This window comes from Pezoporus flaviventris, unplaced genomic scaffold, assembly GCF_033815535.1.
Source record: "Pezoporus flaviventris isolate CSIRO_AGI_PZ_B2104156 unplaced genomic scaffold, CSIRO_AGI_Pfla_v1 ptg000025l, whole genome shotgun sequence".
Lineage (NCBI taxonomy): Eukaryota > Metazoa > Chordata > Aves > Psittaciformes > Psittacidae > Pezoporus > Pezoporus flaviventris.
The window spans coordinates 19,492,140-19,513,946 of NW_026892573.1; the positions used below are offsets into that span (position 1 = coordinate 19,492,140).

Here is a 21,807-nt window from a genome sequence, read left to right on the forward strand (position 1 = left end):
AGTGGGTGAAGATGACTTCCTGTTGAAATCCCTGTGAAAATTAAGAAAGCAGCTGTCATAAATCCCAGCTAAGAAACTTTGAAGTGTTTGCTGTTTGTCCCTTGAAGAAAAGGTTAGGGGAAAGAGGCTTTATACTGGGGCAATAGTCAAGTTTTGCCCCCTGGTAAAAAGACAACTGAGGAAACTCCATGGATTGTCAATGACCTCTTGAACACAATTCATTCCAGGACAGTATTTTCCTGTCTCTTCACACCTGCAATACAAACACATAACTCATCTCTGGAGTCAGGAGTGCAGCAGGTGCTGGGGTGTGCCTAGGGAAGCAGTAGTAAGGGCAACTGTACTCTTCCAGTCCCAGTCTGCCTCTATTTGAAAACAGCTGAGAGAACTGACATCACAGGGGTTTATATGAACAAATATGGAGCAGTAGCATCTTCAGCCCTTGTTCGTACTTGCATGTGTAATTTACAACACTGTCTCTCCTACTTTGCTTTGCTGCTGCCCCCAGGGCAGCAAGTATTACAGTAGGGCTCTTTGACTTGGCTTCAAGGTACATAGCAGTAGAAACCCAACCCTTGAGTAAAGTTACTTTTTCCATGAGAATCACTCAGTAGTTAAGAAAATCAAGCAACAAAACTGCAAAAAAGCAGTAACAGCACAAACTGAGTTACCAAGAGCATTCCTTTTCAGTGGCACTTGAGAAACCATACATCAGTGACAGGGAGCCACAGTTAACAAACATTCTTTATTGTCAGGTCTCAAGCCATTAACATAATTGGACATTTTTTTGACTGTATAAAAACTTACTACTTTAACTCAGTGTAAAAGCTCAGTTGTCTGTATGAATGATAGCTTAAGAAATTTTAGAGTAGCAGTTATGGAATTCATCCACTTATTTATGAATAAGATGTAACAGGTACCATTCATGCTTTGATCCGAGAGCATTTACAGCTTTGTTTTTGGCACTGGTTGTGCCTACAGCTTCTGTATCAGAATTGCAGAAGCACCTCCTCCACCATTGCAAATTCCTGCAAGGCCATATTGTCCTTGTTTCAATGCATGGGCCATGTGAACAACGATTCTGGCTCCAGACATTCTAAATAAAAGAAAAAAAATGCATATAGCTTAATTTAAAGGAAATTCTTAATTTGACCTCTGCAGGACAGTTGGCAGTACATAGAAGTGATGCACTGGAGGGGAAAAAATACAGAAAACCCCTTTCACCTCCATTCAGATGCAATAGAGGTTATTTTTCTCAAGCTGTACCAGAAAGATTGTTACATACACACACACAAAAACTCTGGTTTATCTAAAGTTTCTTCTGGAAAAGGAAACCACCATATGTTATCAAGTAGGTCTACAGGTAGCAAGGCTCTTTCAAAGACAGTAGTCAATGTACCACAGAAACCAAACAATAGTAATAATTAACATCAGTTTCTTACTCGCTCGATACACTGCAGTGTCCTACTTTGATCCCCCTAATGTGTAAAATCAGATATTTAAATTGTGTCATTAGACTGACAAGATTAGCTTTTAAGACAAAAAAAAAACAAAACCATATTCCTCTCTCAGAAGCTGATATTGCAGAGACGTCGTTATGTCTTGCGGGATTAGGTTGTGGCCAGAGCATTTTATGAACCATGAAGTACTCCTGCTTGTTCCTGATGTATAACACAGTTACTTCATACCTATATTTAGTTAGAGGTTTCCTTACATGCCTTGACAGTGGAGCATGATCACTCTTAGGGAGAACTAATGGGATAAAGTCAAGTCATAAGTTACAACTGCTGAGGACACAACAGGTGATGTGACTCCTCTAACCAGAGGATGCAACCTCAAATGACCCACCAACATCCCCCAGACCACCCCATCTGCTGCCCCAGGTGCTTGGAGCACTGCCAAAAAATGCTTTGGCAAGACCTGGAATTTCACTTTGCTCAGGTAGGAAAAATACAAGTCCCTGTACCCATATCCTTCACTATTTTCACAAGTTTACCTGTAAATTTGATTATCTACTTGATGGTTTATTCTATCATGTTAATGGTGATTTTGTTTTAATACTTCCTAAACCCACACAGCTGTGGTAACAAGCAAGCTCCTTGTAAAAGTAGGTGATAACTAACAGTGAAGAAAAAAATGGGCTTCTGTTCTTTTCAAGGTACTCTGAAACACGCAGTGCCTGAGTTAAGTCACTACATACTTGACAGCCAATTTCTGTTTCCCTTCCTGCTTCCATTACACTTGAAAATGAAGGTGTGTCAGCAGTATGGCTAGAAAATAGTGCCTCTGTGTGTAAAAACAGTGCTCCTCTGCTTACCCTATAGGATGTCCAAGAGAGACAGCACCTCCATTCATGTTTACTTTTTGTGGATCAATACCCAGCATTTTAATATTGGCCAGTACCACAACACTGAATGCTTCGTTGATTTCCCACATTGCAATATCTTCCTTTTTCAGGCCTGTCTCACTCAGAATCTAGAAATAACAACAGAAATAATTACTCTGATTAAAAGATTGGGAAGATAATTACAGAAGTAACTAGGTCGGTTTTGAAGTGGGTGACTCAGGCTGTCCATAGTCTGATTCAAGTTCACATTTTGCAACCTCTTTCTTTGCCAGATGGGAAAAAGCAAAACTGGGAGACTGAAGCACAAACTTGAGCTTTCACAAAAGAAGTGGGGAGTACCTTATGTTAAGAATATGTTTTCATCACACACACACCAAGACCACTGGTACAGAAAGTGCATCTAAACTGGTGCAGTGTTGCCTCAGACCACACACTTGCCTTCAGTTCCTTTTTGAACTTGGCTGTTCATTTTGTCTATTTAGCCATAGTAGCTGCAAAACTTCAGAAGTATGAAATAAGCCCAAGGTTGGTGAAAGCACTATAAAACAACCACAGAACCATAGAATCAAGAATCAGCCAATCAATGAGAGAATCATAGAATCCAGAGTACCTGGAAAAGACCTTTAAGATCGAATCCAGCCGTTACCCAAGGACTGCCAAGTCCACCACTAACTCATGTCACTGAGGGCCTCAACTACACCGTTTGTGAACACTTCCAGGGACGGTGACTCCACCACTGCCCTGGGCAGCCTGTTCCAATGCTTGGTCACCCTTTGGGGAAGAATTTTTTTCTAATATCCAGTTTAAACTTCCCCTGGTGCAACTTGAGGCCATTTCCTCCTCTCCTATCACTTGTCACTTGGGAGAAAAGACCAACCCCCACCTCCCTACAACACACTTTGTGGTAGCTGTAGGGAGTGATAAAATGAACCTCTGAAAAAGGTGTTCTGTGTATTTATGTTGTAATAATTTCAGTCCTAATTAGAGGAAGACCCACTGAGGGATGAGCCAATGATCAGTGCTAAGGAAGTCTGCTGGGTTTCAGAAACCCCTCAGTTTTATTCCTACCTTGGGAACTGCATATGCAGGCGCAATGGGGAAGTCAATAGGATCAACAGCAGCATCTGCAAAAGCTGGGAAAATGGCAAAAGCTATTTCAAAACCTTTGGTTTTTACCACACATGATTTTTACTTGTGCAAGCAGCAAACCCAGCTAAGAAAAATTCTGAACAGAATGGTCCCAAAAATAGATACAGCTGAAGTTTAGTGCCTTAAGTGAGCCACATAATAACGTGTTCAGATTTTTAATGTTATTCCATATAGAAAATTCTGTTTATGGTCAACAGCTGCTGGCGCAACAATTGAGATTGCTAGAGCTGTCCCGAGAAGATATGGCCATCATGCCCAAGGGCTCACCTGTTCTGTTGCAGGGATATCAGGTAACCACCTGAGCAGGACTCCCAGTCAGACAGTAAACTATGGGAGTTGTTTCCAGGACTGTACTCAAAGACAGGAAAAGTTACCTCTTACCTACTACCCGTGCCAGTGGTTTGACATTCAGTCTCTTGGCTGCCTCTGTAGTCATCAGCACCAAAGCAGCTGCTCCATCATTCAGAGTACTGGCATTGGCAGCTGTAACAGTTCCTGGAACAGGTAAAGCAATGTTTAAACTGAGGAGAAAGCGAAATACAACTTACATACATTTTGTTAACAACTTTTGTAACCTTAGGCCCTTAAATACAAGGTCTTGACAATATGGTGATACCTGTTGCACTGAGTTTACTAAAAATGAGTGTTGTTTAGTTTGGGGTTTTTTTGAAATTGATTAAACAAGTAAATTACATCTATTTGTGGGTGGTGGTTTGGATCATCCCTTCCGTGTCAGCTGCATTACTGCCATTAACACTGAATTAACTCAAAAATGGTTGTGAACAAGTGGCAAGTTGGTACTGGCAACTGGTACTGGTCCAGAGAAGGGCCGTGAAGATGCTCTGAGGGCTGGAGCACTTCTCCTATAGAGACAGGCTGAGAGACTTGGGCCTGTTCAGCCTGAAGAAAAGGCTCCAGAGAGAATTTGTAACAGTCTTCCAGTATCTAAAAAGGCCTACAAGATAATCTGGAGAGGGACTTTCACAAAGGGCTGTAGTGACAGGACAAGGAGGAATGGCTTTAATCTGAACAAGGGTAGTTTTAGATTAGATAATTAGGAAGAAATTCTTTACTATGAGGGTGGTGAGGCCCTGTCACAGGTTGCCCAGAGAAGCTGTGGCTGCCCCATCCCTGGCAGTGTTCAAGGCCAGGTTGAACACAGGGGCTTGGAGCTACCATTTGAAAGAAACTTCTGGTCTAGTGGAAGGTGTCCCTGCCTGTGGCAGGGGGTTGGAACTGGATGAGCTTTAAGGTCCCTTCTAACACAAACCATTCTATGAACTCTATACAGGCACTCCACCTGCCACGGAAACAAGGGCTTACATCTGGTAGAGGGGAAGGCAATAGCTACATAGAAACCAATCTGTTCCAGTCATGTTACAGTGAATGTCCAAAACAGAGGTTGTCACTGGTTTAAGTTCTTGGACCACCTTTTAATCCAAACTAAGTGATGCTGTGGTGAAGCATCAGCTGGTTATCTCAGATATTTGAAAGCTAATGGACTACTTACTGTTCAGCATTCAAGCTCTGCGGACTGGACTCTTGTGGACTGTAAAAAAAGAATCCTTGCACTCAGTAAGGAATTAAGCAGTCAGTTTAACCATATTTACCATTTTCTTTTTGGAAAACAGCTTTCAGCTTTGGAACTTTACTGAAATCAACACGTTTGTATTCTTCATCTTCATTTACTTCTGTGTCTGGTTTTCCTGAAATTCAGATTTGGTTTATTATTTCACAGAACAATCCATTATTAAGACATTCCAACATAGTACTTTGATTAAATGCTGCCTTATTTAAACAACCTGTTTCAGTTAAAAAAAAACATAAACACATGTAAAAATGCATGTCAAAAACTGAAAGAAAAAATATTAGTCCTTAATCCTATTTATTCATAGCAAATCCATTTATAATTCCCAATGGCTGAATGAAAGGGACAAGGAACACATCTTTATGGTAATTACAATGGAAATTAAACCACAGATGTCCTCAAGCCGTATTAGCTATGTTCAATAGCCAGTGTTCCACCCATATAAAAGAGGAAGAAGATACGGCATGTAACACTAAAGAACATTAAAGAAACCAAAACCAGATGACACTGCCTGCAGCTCACCAGAATGCCTGCATAACAGAACTCTTAGCTAATCCAAAATCAGTGTTCCTGGGATCCGCATATCTAAACACCACACTTTGCACTGAATACAAAGTTACAGCCTTTGATGAGAGACACAATTCATCTATCACACCTTCCTATGGTACCTTTCTTTGAAACAGTGACAGGAACAATTTCATTTTTCAGTATTCCTGAATCCCAGGCGGTTTTGCTTTTGGTGTAAGAGCCTATGGCATAAGAGTCCTGTTCCTCACGTGAAATGGTGAACTTCTTCGCAGTGTTCTCAGCACAGTTGCCCTTGGAAAAAAACAGGCACGTTAGGTTTGGTGTTTCTGGAGATGGGAAGTAAAAATGTAACTGAAAAAACTCAAACAGCAGATTTCCAGAACTGAATGGGACTAATATCTGGTGTCCACTTCTAATTTATAGTCATAATCAAACAGTAACTTTTGGGTTTGGAACACAATCTTCAGATTAAGGAAATGCTTTCTGGATCCAGATTATTAAATTTGGTTCCATGAAGGAACCATCCCATTTTTTTTTAATTAAAAAACTGCATGCAAAGTAAGTTGTAAAGTGTGTGGGGCTGACATCTTCAGAGGCTGAAGGTCTTTGTTCAGCCACAAAAGACTCTGTTCACATCATCTTACTGGTGTTTTCGTTCCATTACTAGCTTGCCTATTCCAAAGGTTAAGAGAACAGCTCAGCACACAGGGCTTGATCAGCCTTCAGGGTCTCATACTCTAAAAACTGTACAAATAAATGTATATACCTTTTGGCAACTAACTGGAATGAAGCAAGTAGAATGAAACAATCTTATGTTATGTGCAGGTCAAGCACAATGATAATTTACAATCATTATTCATCACCAATACTGCCTAAATACCTGGTGACAAAAACCGAAAGGCACTCAGTCAACCTGAAGGATTTGTTCTTTAACAGGTTTTAAAGGTTTCACCTTTAATTTCTGTAGAAAACTCAATGAATCGAGAAAAAACCCTTTAATATCACATTCCTCAAACAAGCAGGTTCACTTCTATGCAGTTATTCAAGAACTTTAAGCCTCTGTGGCACCAGCAGCTTAGTCTATTGCCAAAGCACAGACCAGAGTCAGTTCTTAATGCCATTGGGTGGGCCTTCCTGGATATTATCACACAGACTGTTAAGGTGTTCTGAGCAACCTGCAGCTGCTATAAAGACAAAAGGTTCTGAAGTATTGCCCCAGTCTGTTAAAACTCTGTGTATTAAAACCAACTCCTAGAGTCTCTCCCCACATACAGGAGCTAGCAAAGCCACTACCTCCATACCTATAGAAATCCTCACAATCAAAACCTATTCTAGCTGAAACGCAGGAATGGATTTCAACCAACAGTCCAGCCAGAGTACCCTATAATGCAAAACAAATACAATCCCACATAGAAGCAGTGAGGCCTGTATCAAATTTGGTGGCCTTCTATGATAGGGCTAAAGAACAGATGGACAGGGGTAGAGCAGTTGATGTCATCTACCTGGACTTGTGTAAAGCGTTCAACACTGTCTCACACGACATCCTTGTCTCTAAATTGGAGCGACATCAATTTGATGGACGGACCACTCGGTGGATAGAGAACTGGCTGGATGGCTGCATGCAAAGAGTTGTGGTCAATGGCTCAATGTCCAGCTGGAGACCAGTAACGAGTGGTGTCCCTCAGGGATCGGTGTTGGGACCGGTCTTGCTCAACATCTTTGTCGCTGACATGGACAGTGGGATTGAGTGCGCCCTCAGCAAGTTTGCCGATGACACCAAGCTGTGTGGTTCGGTTGATACGCTGGGGGGAAGGAATGCCATCCAGAGGGACCTTGACACACTTGTGAGGTGGGCTGATGCCAACCTCATGAAGTTTAACCATGCCAAGTGCAAGGTCCTACACCTGGGTCAGAGCAATCCCAGGCACAGCTACAGGTTGGGCAGAGAAGAGATTCAGAGCAGCCCTGCAGAGAAGGACTTGGGGGTGTTGGTCAATGAGAAAATGAACATGAGCAGGCTTCAGTGTGCACTTGCAGCCCAGAAAGCCAACCGTATCCTGGGCTGCATCAAAAGGAGCGTGACCAGCAGGTCAAAGGAGGTGATCCTGCCCCTCTACTCTGCTCTCGTGAGACCTCACCTGGAGTATTGTGTGCAGTTCTGGTGTCCTCAACATAAAAAGGACATGGAACTGTTGGAACAAGTCCAGGGAAGGGCCACGAGGATGATCAGGGGACTGGAGCACCTCCTGTATGAAGACAGGCTGAGAAAGTTGGGGCTGTTCAGCCTGGAGAAGAGAAGGCTGCGTGGAGACCTCATAGCAGCCTTCCAGTATCTGAAGGGGGCCTACAAGGACCGGAGAGGGACTATTCATTAGGGACTGTAGTGATAGGACAAGGGGTAATGGGTTAAAACTTAAACAGGGAAAGTTTAGATTGGATATAAGGAGGAAATTCTTTACTGTGAGGGTGGTGAGGCACTGGAATGGGTTGCTCAGGGAGGTTGTGAATGCTCCATCCCTGGCGGTGCTCAAGGCCAGGTTGGGCAGAGCCTTGGGTGACATGGTTTAGTGTGAGGTGTCCCTGCCCATGGCAGGGGGTTTGGAACTTGATGATCTTAAGGTCCTTTCCGACCCTAACTATTCTATGGTTCTATGAAATGCATGGATCACAGCAGAATATTCTCCAAGACGTTTTCCTGTACACCAGCAGAAACACTAACAAAGCAGTCAGTAATGTCCCACAGTTGTGAATTACTATAGGCAAAGGTCAGAAATACTCATAAACTGAAAGTAGTCATTCTCTTTTCAAACTGTTCTTCCTTTGTGCTTGTTCTTCACTACCTTCATATCAGTTGTTTTCCAAACCCAGCCTGAACTTGCAGTTGCTGCCATGTGATGAATAAGCTTATCAGCCAACTCAAACCTTCCAACAGAAGATATATGTACATTGCGGGAGGGGAAAAAGTAGGACAGCCTCCTGAACTGTACCAAATACGTACCCTCAAAGACACCAAGTAACTTGACTGCTGTCTCCCAAAGACAGAGCAACAGCAATATATTAGTTGCAGATTATTTTTGTTTTAATCCCTGCTCTAGGCTATTCAGACTTCAATCAGGGACAAATGAATATTAACACACAGTGTCTTCTATCTATCCCTCCATTACAATTCTTACAGGAAGCCTGGAAATGGAAGACTTTTTCCTTCTCTGATAAAGTTATTCCTCATTTCTAGGTTGGCTAAATAAAGCAGTTTCATAATGATCATAAGCAAGCTCTTTAAAGCTGCACCAGGTCTTCAGTAGTGTACAGGAATATTTACCATATGGATATGGTTATAAGCATCTGTCAGCCCATCTTTTACTATCAGGTCTTCCAGCTTTACTCCTCCATAAGGCGTTGATCCTCTGCTCATTGTATAGGGAACATTAGACATGCTCTCCATTCCACCAGCAACCATCACATCCTGCTCAAAGGAAACAAGTTTAAATTAACAATAATGCAGTGTGTTCTCCGTAACTTCTTGTAGAGACAAATATTAGCAAAAACTTAAAAATGGATTATTTATATTTCTGAGGAATCTTAGAGAAAGGGGAAAAGAATCTTCATGCATTTAAAAAGAAACAGCAGGAACAACAGCTGAAGACAGTTAACCCACCCTGGCGGAACAACTGGATTTTTGTCTTGTGGAGCACCTCCCCTGTGAAGACAGGCTGAGAAGATTGGGGTTGTTCAGCCTGGAGAAGAGGAGCTGTGTGGAGACCTCATAGCAGCCTTCTGGTATCTGAAGGGGGCCTACAAGGACCGGAGAGGGACTATTCATTAGGGACTGTAGTGATAGGACAAGGGGTAATGGGTTAAAACTTCAATGGGGGAAGTTTAGATTGGATATAAGGAAGAAGTTCTTTACTGTAAGGGTGGTGAGGCACTGGAACGGGTTGCCCAAAGAAGTGGTAAATGCTCCATCCCTGGCAGTGTTCAAGGCCAGGTTGGACAGAGCCTTGGGTGACATGGTCTAGTGTAAGGTGTCCTGCCCATGGCGGGGGGGGGGGGGGGGGGTGTGGAACCAGCTGCTTACCTCAGCTATACTGTTATTTTCACAAAAGGGACAAGAAAACTTAAATACTATACTTTTGTTCTAAACAACAAAGACCAAAAAGTAAGTACATTTCTCACTTAGAAACCACTTACTTTATAAACCAAAAATACATACTGAACTGACAATACTTTCACTTCAGGGAAGGGGAGATGTTGCCAAGATGCTTTGAGTATGGAATTAAACACAAAACTGCAACGTCTTTCTTCACATTCACACTTCTCCCACACTTTGCTGCACAGCATTTAGTGACTTGCTGAACAAGGTGTTCTCCCATCGTCCCATTAAGTAAGACTATTTTCCCCATCGTACTGAGCATCTTAGAACACAGTTGACAGAGACAGGCAATTCTCTTCCATCAACCTCTTCAGTGAAAATGCTCAATCAGCAACAATAGATTTCACATCTTCTAAAACAATAAAAAAAGCCTAAAACATCTTTAATGTAATTGGAAACACATTGCTTTAATATGCATATTGAAATTACTGAAGTGTTAGAAGTGTCTGAATGTCAAGATTAAATGTGCTTCAGCAAAAATCAAATCTATAAAGATATCTTCAATTTTGCAAACTACAAAGCTTGAAAATTATGTTTTAGGGGTTGGGGAAGGGCTTGGAGAAGGGCAATAGGAAGAACATGTAAATATCTCCCGGCCCCTCAAAAAATCCACTTTATCTGCTCAGCTCAAAAAATACACCTGACAATTTCCTAACTTTAATATTTCTTCTTTTTATTCTTTTTTTCTCTGCCTTAAACCAAAACACATTTAAGTGTCTATAAAATTCAGGTTTTGCATAAGCAAAACAGAATCTGGCTAATTAGCTTCCTTATCCTAAGACAAAAGACAGACCCAAATCAAAGATCACTCTCATTAGTAAGACAGGATCTACAACATCAGTTGTGTGGGTTTCTTCCATAATCCAGCACTAGAATTCACCTACCTGACTCCCACACATCAGGCTTTGTGCTGCCATCATGATTGATTTCATTCCTGAAGCACAGACTTTATTGACAGTTGTAGTAGGAGTGCAGATTGGCAGACCTGAGTAAAGAAGTTGTACAAACAAACAACTGTATTATTTAAAGGGTAGACTAATACCTTACTGATGTTCAAGCAATATTTCATGTGGGACCAATTTTTATCTAAGCCCAGGGTGTCCAGCTTGCACTATTTAGCCTGCCAGGGCAATTCCCCTACTCTCACCCTTAGTTACTATCTTTCCTGAAGAATCCTGTTTCTCCCCTTCCAACACAGACTCCTGATGAAGGGGCAAGCAAGTGAAGAATCAGAGAGACAAGAATATCAGCAAAGCGATTCCAGAACTATTCCTCCTCCTGAAACCCCAACCCCCGCCTCTAAGGAGTATTAAAGACTGAAAAGTATAAACAGGCTGTTTTGGAAAAAGTCTGGGCACAGCTCTGCTTTAACTCGCAGCTCAGTAATGGACACTGTCTACAGAAAGACAGAAAACCTTTAAACCCAGTATCAAGAGAATGAATACCTGCACCCAAGACTGCTTGTCTTGCTGGAGCTTGTCCTTGTCCAGCCTGCAAGACATTACCCATATACGCTTCTTTCACTTCCTCTGCAGGGATACCTATAAAACAAAATTGTTTCCAGCCAGGACTCTTTGCAGAGAAGATGTAACTCCCTACTACCAACCCTCCCATTGAAGTTTTCTACAAAAGACTGATGAAACATGCCATCTCCAACCTGTGTACTAACAATACACAGGACCCTTTTAGGTGCATCCCAAAACACTACCCTCATGTTCATGAGCCATGATGAACTGGTGACCCTGCAGGAAAGAATTTCTTTGTTACCCTACAGAACAAGCTACAGTTAGCTAACTAAAGCAAACAATTCCAAGTCTCACTAGTCACCTGAGAAGCTCAATTTCCATGGTTAAAGGCAGAAAACTTTCTACCTGCCACAATTACATGTAAAGAAACAGTTTTGTTTGTTTAACAGGGGCAAGCCAAGGCCACAGGTAGCTGCCAAGAGGCCTGCTCTCCCACTGCATTTCTTGCAACAACCCTGGTGTCCAAGTTCCTCTAATATGCTGTTTCAGGAAGAGCCAAATGTATAGAAAATTAGCCCTCCTTTCCCCCCAAAAGGCTTTTTTGCCAATTTGAATCCATCAATGTACTCACAAGGCTGTCCTAGAAGTGCCCATGGAAAAAATGGGCAGGGAAAGGAAGGGCCGCTGGTTTCAGCAGCAAGTAGCCTCTGCATCAGCTTAGTTGTGTCATAAAAACCACACAAGAAAAACAACCAGCATCTTTATTCAGATTTAGATTAGCACAGATATCCCTAAGCAATATTCTGCTCTGAGAAGCAGCACTTAATTCGGACTGAAACAAAGCCCAACACTTTACTTAAATATCATTTGTGGATAAAGACTTAAGAGTGCCACAGCATCAAAAAAAAACCAGAACCTTCAGTTTACCAAGCAATTTAAGACACACTGATACTGTTTGGAGCCACTTGAGCTCTTGTTTGCCACAAAATAAAACATTTACATATACCTGCTCTGTCAATTGCTCCCTTAATTGCAATGGAACCAAGTTTAGTGGCTGGCAGTGATGAAAGAGATCCTTGGAAAGATCCAACTGGTGTTCTTACAGCACTTGCTATCACCACCTCCTAAGAGGAGAAGAATGGAGCAGAAGTCACAGTGTCTCTCACATACGCACATACGTACCAGTGTTTTTTAACTATATCAACTTTTACTCTTTCATTGATGTCACAACTCCCTTTTTATCCTGCAAGTATTTCAGAGAACTAAAATAAATCTTTATTAATGCTTGCAGCAAGGGAAATAAATATAAGGAGACTAGTGTGCAGCTACAGGACTCCAACACTGGGACCGTGGAACTGTGGTGGTATGGCTCCCATGGCTGAAGTGCTGGCATGCAAGGATATGGGCTTTTTAGGAAAGACAGGTGAGAAGATAATGGGGTGGGGTCTTGTCCTTGGTGTGACAGAACAGCTGGAGTGCATTCAGCTTCAGAGAGATCATGCCTGCAAGAGTCTCAAAGGCTCTGGAGCAGAGTGGTGGGAGGGCAAAGAGGCTGGTTCATGTTCAAGGATTACACCTCCAAGCTCAAGAGCAGTCCATTCCAAAAAGCAGTAAGTCAGGTGAAAATGCCAAGAGGGCTGCATGGATGACAAGAACTCATACACAAAAAGGAAGCACACAGAAGGTGGAAACAGGGACAGGAAACCTGGCAGATACTGTCCAAGCATGCGGGGACAAAGTTATGAAAGCAAAAGCTGAAATGGAATTGAATCTGGCAAGAGATGTCAAAGGCAATGAGAAGTGCTTCCATAAGGATCAAGGAAGCAAAAGGGCATCTATGGAAAAGTTGGGCCTGCTGCTGAGTGGGGCAGGGGACGTGGTGACATGGAGAAGGCTGAGGTACTGAATGCCTTTTTTACCTGGCAAGTACAGCCTTCAGGAATCCCAGGCCCCACAGACCAGGGAGAGGCTGGAGCAAGGAACATGTACCCTTGGAAGAAGAGGATCAGGTCAGGGAATACTTAAGAAGAATACTTAAACAAATTGAACATAGGTAAATCCACAGGCCCTGCTCAGCAGCACCCACAAGTGCTGAGGGAGCTGGCTGATGTCTTTGTAAGGTCACTCTCAATAATCTTGGAATGGTGACTGCAATTGTGGAGGTGCCTGAAGACTGGAGAGAAGCAATCATTACTGCTACCTTCAAGAAGGGCACGAAGGAGGACCCAGGGAACTACAGGCCAGTCAACCTCACCTTGATCCCCAGGAAGGTGATGAAACAACTAATGCTGGAAACCATTTCCAGGAACATGAACAAGAAGATAGTCATCTGCGTGGATTCACAAAGAGGAAGCCATGCTCAAACAACCCAACAACCTTCTTCTGCAGTGAAATGACTGGCTTGGTAGATGGGAGAAGAGCAGTGGACATTGTCTGCCTAGACTACAGAAACACTTTTAACACTGTCCCCTGGAAGATCCTCATACAGAGGATAATGAAGCATAGGCTAGATATGCAGACAGTAAGGTGGACTGAAAGCTTGCTGAACATCTGGGCCCAGGAGGTGGTGATCAATGGCACAAAGTCTGGCTGTAGGCCAGTAACTACTGGTGTTCCCCATGGGTCAAACCTGGGTCCACCCCTGTTCAACATCTTCACCAGTGATCTGAATGATGGGCAGTGTTTGCTGGTGATACCAAACTGGGAGAAGTGGCTGATACACCAGGGGGTTGTGCTGCCATCCACAGGGAACTCAACAGGCTGGAGAAATGGGTTGACAGGAACCTCATGAAGTTTGTCAAGGAGCAAAGTCCTGCACTGGTGTGGAGTAACCCTGGGCACCAACATATGTTGGGAATTGCCCAGCTGGAAAGAGCAGTTTGGAAGAAAAGGTATTTGGGGTCCTGGTGGATACATGAGCCATGAGCTCTTGCCACCAACATGCATACAAGGCCATGAGGCAGCAAAGGGCCCATGCAGCAAAGAAGGCAAACGGCATCCTGGACTGCATTGCCAGCAGGCCAGGGGGGTGATCCTTCCCCTCTACTCAGCTCTGGCGAGGCTACACCTGAGTACCGTGTCCAGTGCTCAGCTCCCGGGTATAAGAGAGACCTGGGAATACTACAGAGAGAGAGTTTAAGTGCCACTAAGACGATTGAGGGCCTGGAGCATCCATCACACAAGGAAAGGTTGAGAGAGCTGGGACTGTTCAGCCTGCAGAAAAGAAAGCTCAGGGGCACCTCACCCACATGTATTGATACCTGAAGGGAGGGTGCAAAGGGAACAGAGCCAGGCTCTTTTCAGCGGTGCCCAGTGACAGGACCAGAAGCAATGGGCACAGACTGACACACATGAGCTTTCCCATGAACATTTCACTGTGACTGAATACACGTTGCCCAGGGAGGTTGTGGAGTCTCCATCCTTGGAGATATCCAAAAGCCCAGATTCCAGCAAAACACATAAGCAGTAGTTTAAGACACGGTACGACATTCAGCTCTATACCTAGTAGCCCCATAAAACAGATTTATTCTTAATTTGCTTCTTTGCTTTTTTACTACATCAACGTGTCCACCTGCTAACCCTGTGAGAGCAGCATGAGGAACTGGCATCAAGATGATACACATTTCTGACCTCTGGCTGCTCCAGACAGCAGCATTTAGAAGCAGCAATGAAGACCTCCAGCTGTGCTGGTTTCTGTGGAAGTTAGACACAAAGCTTTACAGCATCTCACCACGAGTTCTTTATTTAGAGAGAAAGGCCAAGAAAAAGAAACTCTACAAAAAGCATCAAACAAGCAAATAAAGAGACAAATTATACCTGTTGTAAACTAAGAAGGGCTGCCTGGTTCTGTAACCCCTTCTTCATCATGATTAACTTCAGTGATAGTAACATACTTGTCCTCATCTTTTACATTGTACCACCAAGTTCCAGGACAACATTCAAATAACCTAAAGGGGTCAGCTGGCATCAGCTGTGTTTTCCAGGAACAGGCAAATAGTTGCATCACACAGCAGTTAGCTGACACACTCTGGCCAATGTTGTCCCACACTATCTAACTATTAGCAAGCCATAATAAAAAAAGAAATCTGACTTTTATTCCAGATTTTGCATTGAAGTGTGACTTGGGCACAAGTTACATTGTTTTCAATAGGGATTTTTTGGTGATAACTTTTAAAAAAACTTCATTGATTAAGAAGCAAATTTAAACCAGTGATTTATAACAGTCAAAATGTACATCAGATGCTTTGTACTTACATTTAAAGTACGTTGTGATGCATAGCCACGGCTTGTGTACCTCAAAGCCTGAAAAGAAGAAAGTCCTCAGAATTTCACATCAAGAAAGGCAGTGCCATGACATTTTAGTAATGTACCATTTTCATAGAAGTCATTATTTAAAAAAATAATATCTAAAAAACACTGGAAAAATACTGAACTAAAAAATCATAACACCTCTCTTAAAAGGCTTGTTATTTTACTGTAACATCTGTGATAAAAAACTCTCTGAAAAATAAACAGGCACTCCTTTAAAAACAAAACCCAATTCATTTTGGCCAAGTCTGTTACATGCACATACAATGTATGTCTAAACCAGGAAGTGAGTGGTGCTGTCTTGGAAAAGTTTACTAGTCCCTCTGTCTGCTTCTCTGGACTTTGGTTTATTCATTCCTAACATTAACTTCACTGCTTTTTAAACAGTAGCAGTTTGCATCTACAGCTTCATTTCACTGGTGTTTCATGAACAAAAATGAGGATAATGAACTCAGAATGCTGCAATAAAAGATAACATAACCAAGAAAAAAGACAAATCAACTGAGCAGGCTAATTCACCAGCTACTAGATTTATCTAAATATGCAGTGTAAAGATACAAATGTCTATCTGTAGGCATTGTTACAGATGTTAACAGAATAATCTTTCAATTACTGCTTTAAACCACTTTGTTAGCCACTTCCTTAGACAACATTTCAGTACACTGGAGACTTCTGGTCATTACTGAATTACGGTTAGATAAATACTAATAGAAATAACCACTTCAGGACACCACAAAAACACCACCAGTTTTATAAATCAAAGAATGCCTTCTGCCATTGTATCCACAATGTGGGAATTTAGTTTGTTTCTCCCTTCATTTGACAACCTTCAACCAACAAAAGACAGATTTCCCCCCCCCCCCCCCCCCCCCAGGGCAGGCGTGGGCAGGAGCACCCAGCACCGCACCTCAGCCGCCATTCTGATGGCCCTGCGCGATTCCTCTCCTGGCCTTGGCTAGAGAAAGCCTCTGGCAGCTGAAGGCCTCTGACATCCCCACCGCTGCGCCGGGTAACAGGCGGATACAGGGGCCCTCCAGGGCCCCGAGCTGCGAAGGAACGGGCTGCAGAGCCGGGGGAGGGCCCTGCCCAGCGGCTGCGCCCCCGTCGCGACAGCCGGTCGTGAGGCAGTGGAAAAAAGCCACTCTCAAAATCGCGGCTAAAGGTCCCGTCGGCTTAGCGCGGTGCCGGCGCGCGGATGAAGCGTGGGGAGCCGTCTTCACCGACCCGCCGGCTCTGCGGCGACACGGCCCACCCAGGCCCGCAGGCCGCGGCCAACACCGTTGTCCCGGCCCAGGCCCCGCGGCAGGAGCCGGTCCGAGCTCCGCTCCCTCCCGGGCCGGGGCATCGCTCTCGCCCTCTCTCCCGCCGCTCTCAGGGGTGAGGTGGTGGGGGCGCGGCCCTCCCCGCCGCAGAGGCAGTGTGACCTTGGCGGGGCCGGGACCGGGCAGGGAGGAAAAGGAAAAGGAGAAGGGAAGCGAAAGGAAGGGCTAGAGCGCGCACCGCCGCCTCACCCGCAGCAGCTCTGCGGCCGGGCGCCGCCACCCCCGGATCGCCGCCGCCACCACCATGCTGCCACCGGCCGCCCCCGTCACCTTCACCGCCGCCCCCTCCTCGGCCTATAGACGCCGACACTCCTCCCCTCTCCCAGCTCCCATTGGCTCTGGCGCCGGAGGCGGTGCCAATCGCGGCCCTGCCATCGGCTGGGCTGGAAGGCGGGCCTCAGTGTCCCCGGCGCAGTGAGCCCGAGCGGTGCGAGGGGGATGTCGGTGCGTGCCCGGCCGGTGCTCGGTAGCTCCTGCCGTCGCCACGGGCCTTCCGCCCTCCCTGGTGACAGGGAGGTTTCTTTCGGCTCCCGTGCTGCGGATTAGGGACCGGGGGGAGCGGGGCAGGCAACCTTGGTTTTCGTTCTGAGTAACTTAGTAAAGGAATGAAGGGGGCGTGGAGGATCCTTGCGGAGCGAGAACCAGCGCTCAGGGTTGTCTGCTTTCACCAGGGAAGGGAAAACAACGGTGAGGCCGCGCTCCGCCGGCCCTTGGCCAGTCCGCGCGTCCGCGTTAAACTGAAATGAGGCACAGAAATGAATCCCCTCGGGGAACCCGTGTCAGAAACACACCTATGCAGTTACTAGGTCTGTGGGATGCAGGTGCTGGAGTGCATCAGGGCCTTGCATGCCCTTGTGCTGTAGCTGCGTGCTGTCTTCACAAGAGCCAGCAACTTAATTCCCATTAACTTCCTCCTGTCTGGCCCCGGCATAAATACCTACCTGTTACCCCAGAATTCAAACCTGGCTGCAAGCTGACTTGGTAGCTGCCTTTACAGAGAGGCTGATACCTGCTTGACTGCAGATCTCAGGATGCCCATAGTGGTTCCACAGTCTTACACTTTGTTTCCCCCTCCTCATGCTCTCTGCTCTGGATTTCTAGATGAAGGCCAGTATTAAATCTCTGCAGCTGCCTGCCTGCCTGACAGTGCCCCTCTCTCCTCTGTCTATCCAACATGCATTGAGCTGGGCCAGGAAAAGCCTGATCCTTCCTAGTCTTGAGCTTTACATCTCAAAAGAACAGGTTCAAAAGACAAGATGACGTCCCCTGTGTCTGTGCTGCTGCACACTTTGTAGGACAAGCAGCTCTGTATTTGTTTCTAATCAGTTTTGCTTACCTTCTCAGCCACTTTTGATTCCTGGAGGAGTCTGTTACAGTAACCCACAGCTGACAGCTACATTCCCTGGAGCTGGTGTCTGCAAGCCAAGTAAAACAGCATTTACTTACTCCTTCACTTCAGCCCACAGCTGAAACTCCAAAAAGCATTTGGACATAGCATGGAAACATAAAATCCACTAAGTTGGAAAAGATCTAAGATCATCAGGTTCAACCATTACATCTGAAAAGCAGGAGTATCTCAACAATTTGTTACTATCCACTTGCTATCTTGACTGTTTTGGTTTTTTTTTTTAAGTAATTTCTTTTCACATTGTAAAGCAACATTCATCAAAACTGCTTCAGCTCATTTTCTGTTCTCATTCGTTTCCCTTTGAGAGAGGATTTCATTTTGTCTGTTTTCAAAATTAAAATACTTCTTGCTTTCCATGTGTGTGTACAGTTTCTCTGGACACATGGCAAGAGCCTGATGGGGACTGGCACAGATGGAGGAAGCGTTTGCACCCTGCTTCCTTGGCTGTCGGCAGCTGATGGTCTGAGTGTTTGACCAATCTAGTCCAGCCCTTTGGTTTAGAGCCAAAGTTATCAAGTACAAGCCAGAGATAACACAGGAACTCACAAATATTGACTCAGGAAGATCTGAAGATTTTACCTTGAAAATATATATGTATCATGTAGGAAAGACATCCAGCTTGGTTAGATGAGGATATTTTTCAGACAAGTAATGCCAAAAAACATATAGAACAAAAAAAGAGGAAGCTCTTCTTTAACTTTGCCTTTACTCCTGCAGTATAAGGCCCTTCCTGCAGTATAAGGCCTGGTTACAACCTGCTTATGCCCCAGGACTAACATTCCTATAATCTCAGCAAAAAAGACACAAGGACCCTCCAAGATGTTAACAGGCCCTTTACTGGAGCTCACACAAGAAAGAAAAAGAGGCTGGTAACGTGGGAACTGCAAGCCATTCTGTTCCTGCTGTGTGGATGAGTAAAGAAGAAATGCTGATAGTGCACCTGGGTCTTGAGCAAGCCAAGGAGTGTTTGTGTGCATGGGTGCAAGGTCAGGATAGAAAACCACCTGGGGAGTGATTGCTTATAGAATGGAATATATAGTGACTGAAAACAGTCACTGTGGTTGATGTGGTTTCTGTTTGGCTTCGTAGCTCAGACCTGTATCTGTATGCTATATATCACCATGCTGTAGTGAATAAAGTAGAACTGGTGTGTAAGCACGAGGTGTGTGTCTGTGTGAGTGTGTTTAGCTTCTTGCTTTGCAGACTCTGCAAGTAAAGAGAATCGTACTTCCCTTCAGACACTGTGACCCCTGAGATGTGCAACATCTCCAGCTGGGGCACAGCCCGTGGTGCAGGTCCTACATGAAGAGGTTTCCCAGCTTTCTGGTCTTCAGAGCTCTTTTAGGATCTTCTGAGAAGAAAATAATTCTGTCCATCTCTCCTACTGCCAGAGGATGTTCACCTGAGAACAGGTGGCTTTGTTTTCAGGTAAAGACAACACGCAGGTGGTGCAATTGCCAGTGCCAAGAGGGAGCTCCTACAGGTTCCTTAGTTACAATTAGCTGGCCACATATTTTCTGTGGTGGGGGGATAGGTGTAGCACAGGAATGGCCAGAAAGCCAAACTGCGTCCAGGCCACATCATGGCATAGCTGTGCTGTAGGGTAGCCTACACCTTCCCAGATTAACTGGTATGTGGGCCACTGACTCCTTAGAGTACAACGGTCTGCTGGTTAGGATAGTGCTGAAATACGACTACTGTACAGAGCATCCTGTCCCTGGCTAAAGGATGAGCAAGGACGGGCAATTTACCAGTTTTCAGCAAGGTAATGATTGACTCCATGGAATTCAGAAGATACAACACAGCACTATAATAAAATGATCTAATTATTCTGCAACTTTGAGTCTCCAAGATAGCAGATATTCTTGAAATAACATCAGTTTAAAGGAAGTTGAGCAAGAACTCCAGTGCTGAGAGAAGTGAAGAAAAAAGAAATGTTCCCTCCCCAGAGTCAATAAACACATTTCAGGGTACAAATCTCCTAATCTCATGCAAAAAAAAGCCCCCAAAAGGTAAAGAATGCCTTTCATAGGCCAGGCAAAAATCCATTGCCGCCAGCATTCCCTGTGCGCACAGGAGCACACTGGGACACACGGCAGTGCTGCCCATCTCCCTGCAATTTGGGCTGCACTTTCCCCCACATCTGCTTCTTTACATGGCACCCCCCATGACCCCATACTGGCGGCAGGGTGCCCAGGCCAGCCTCCTCCTCACCCTGGCCAAACAGCAGGAGGAATTGGGAAGAAACCCTTTTTCCTGTGGGATTTGTGTCCCTGCCCATGACGCAGTGGCCAGGGGCTGCTTGCTCACCTTCAGGAGAGGGTCATCACTGACAAGGGTGCTCTGCTGGGCGCTCCCCAGCGATTTACAGATTCAGTCCTGGTCCGGTGATCTTCATACATCTTCCTCCTCCCCTCCTGCATCTGCTACTACCTCTAGTCTATTGGTTGGGGGTTTTAGTTGGGTGTGTTTCCCCCATCTCCCCCACCTCTCCTCTGTAGTCCTTTTCCTCTGGGAGGGCTTTAAGATGTTTCAGGATAATTAGTATTTAGAATTCCAGATCTTAGATTGGAATCTAAGGAGATGAGCACCCCCTACAGCCACCACTTGAGGCTGAGCATAAGAGTCAGGGCAGTTTCTCTGGACTTCCCCAGCATCCACCTTCACTGGTTAGTGATGAATTTGCCTAGCCCCTTTTGAACTCACTGATCCCCAGTGTCCCCTGGAAACAGGTCCTCTGTCAGCATTTTAGACCAATCTTGTGCTGGTTTTACCAAGCAGCCCTAATGATGATGTTACAGGGTTCCGTGAACATGTTTCTGCCTTATTCTCTACCTTTCTGCTTTGTGAAGCTCAGTCACGCCCATGTTTGGATTCTCTCCCAGCTGAAGCCCTGGCCATTTCCTTCATGCCACTTGGTGCAGAAGCTAGTGAATAGCTGCTGGCAACCAGGCACTCTGCTGCCACTACGGCTGGCTGCAGCACTGGGGGATACACCTCAGCCAGGAGCATATTTCACACCTCCTCTGCTCCTTCAGAAGTGATGGCTCAAGCCAGGGCCCGTCTGTTCAGTGCAATATATCCTGCACTTTTACATGGGCTCAGCCGATATCAACTGCCTGCTACAGGAGATGTGGTAAGTTCTTGAGTGCCTTCAAGAAGCAGAAATCAATGACTGCAACAAAGGGTAAATCCTAACCTGTGTGTATATAATATTAGACTGCGGTCTTAAAAACAAAAACCACAGTGCACTGCCTTCTTCAATGCGTTCAGCAGCTCTGCGCACCAAGAACAGCTGTAACAGCACTCATTTCAAAGTCACTAATTTTCAGTGTTCAGTCTTTCAGACTATTAAAACTAAGCACACTGTACGGCTCTTCCTCAGCTCAGGAGACGAGATTTGTTTTGATATGTCCTAGATCAGCAACTCAAAGCAGCAGCCTACACATCCCCAAACATTCTCCCTTACAGGTGCATTTCAGATCACATGTGGGACTTGGAGCACAATATCCAACTGAAAGTACACAGCAGATCTCCATCA

At 44.8% G+C, this 21,807-nt stretch overlaps 1 protein-coding gene across 1 annotated transcript; it reads right to left on the reverse strand.

The window, feature by feature from the left end:
- Positions 1–726: 726 nt before the first annotated feature.
- Positions 727–17,166, reverse strand: ACAT1 (acetyl-CoA acetyltransferase 1). The gene is made up of 12 exons (XM_061457762.1): positions 17,048–17,166; positions 15,483–15,530; positions 12,235–12,352; positions 11,208–11,303; positions 10,647–10,747; positions 8,932–9,075; positions 5,753–5,903; positions 5,107–5,202; positions 3,878–3,991; positions 3,416–3,480; positions 2,318–2,475; positions 727–1,096 (listed from the first exon to the last, which is right to left on the reverse strand). Exons 1-12 carry the CDS (start codon positions 17,102–17,104, stop codon positions 976–978), a joined length of 1,269 nt encoding a protein of 422 aa, XP_061313746.1. The 5' UTR covers positions 17,105–17,166; the 3' UTR covers positions 727–975.
- Between the last annotated feature and the right edge of the window lie 4,641 nt (positions 17,167–21,807).

What these genes read in the sequence shown, in the direction of transcription:
- ACAT1 (XM_061457762.1), bottom strand. Translation starts at nt 17,104, where the DNA reads ATGGTGGTGGCGGCGGCGATCCGGGGGTGGCGGCGCCCGGCCGCAGAG. An exon ending in CTGCATATGCAGTTCCCAAG is followed by an intron (nt 2,476 to 3,415) that starts GTAGGAATAAAA and finishes TGTTATTTCTAG; the next exon opens with ATTCTGAGTGAGACAGGCCT. An exon ending in TCTCTTGGACATCCTATAGG is followed by an intron (nt 1,097 to 2,317) that starts GTAAGCAGAGGA and finishes TCTTTTATTTAG; the next exon opens with AATGTCTGGAGCCAGAATCG.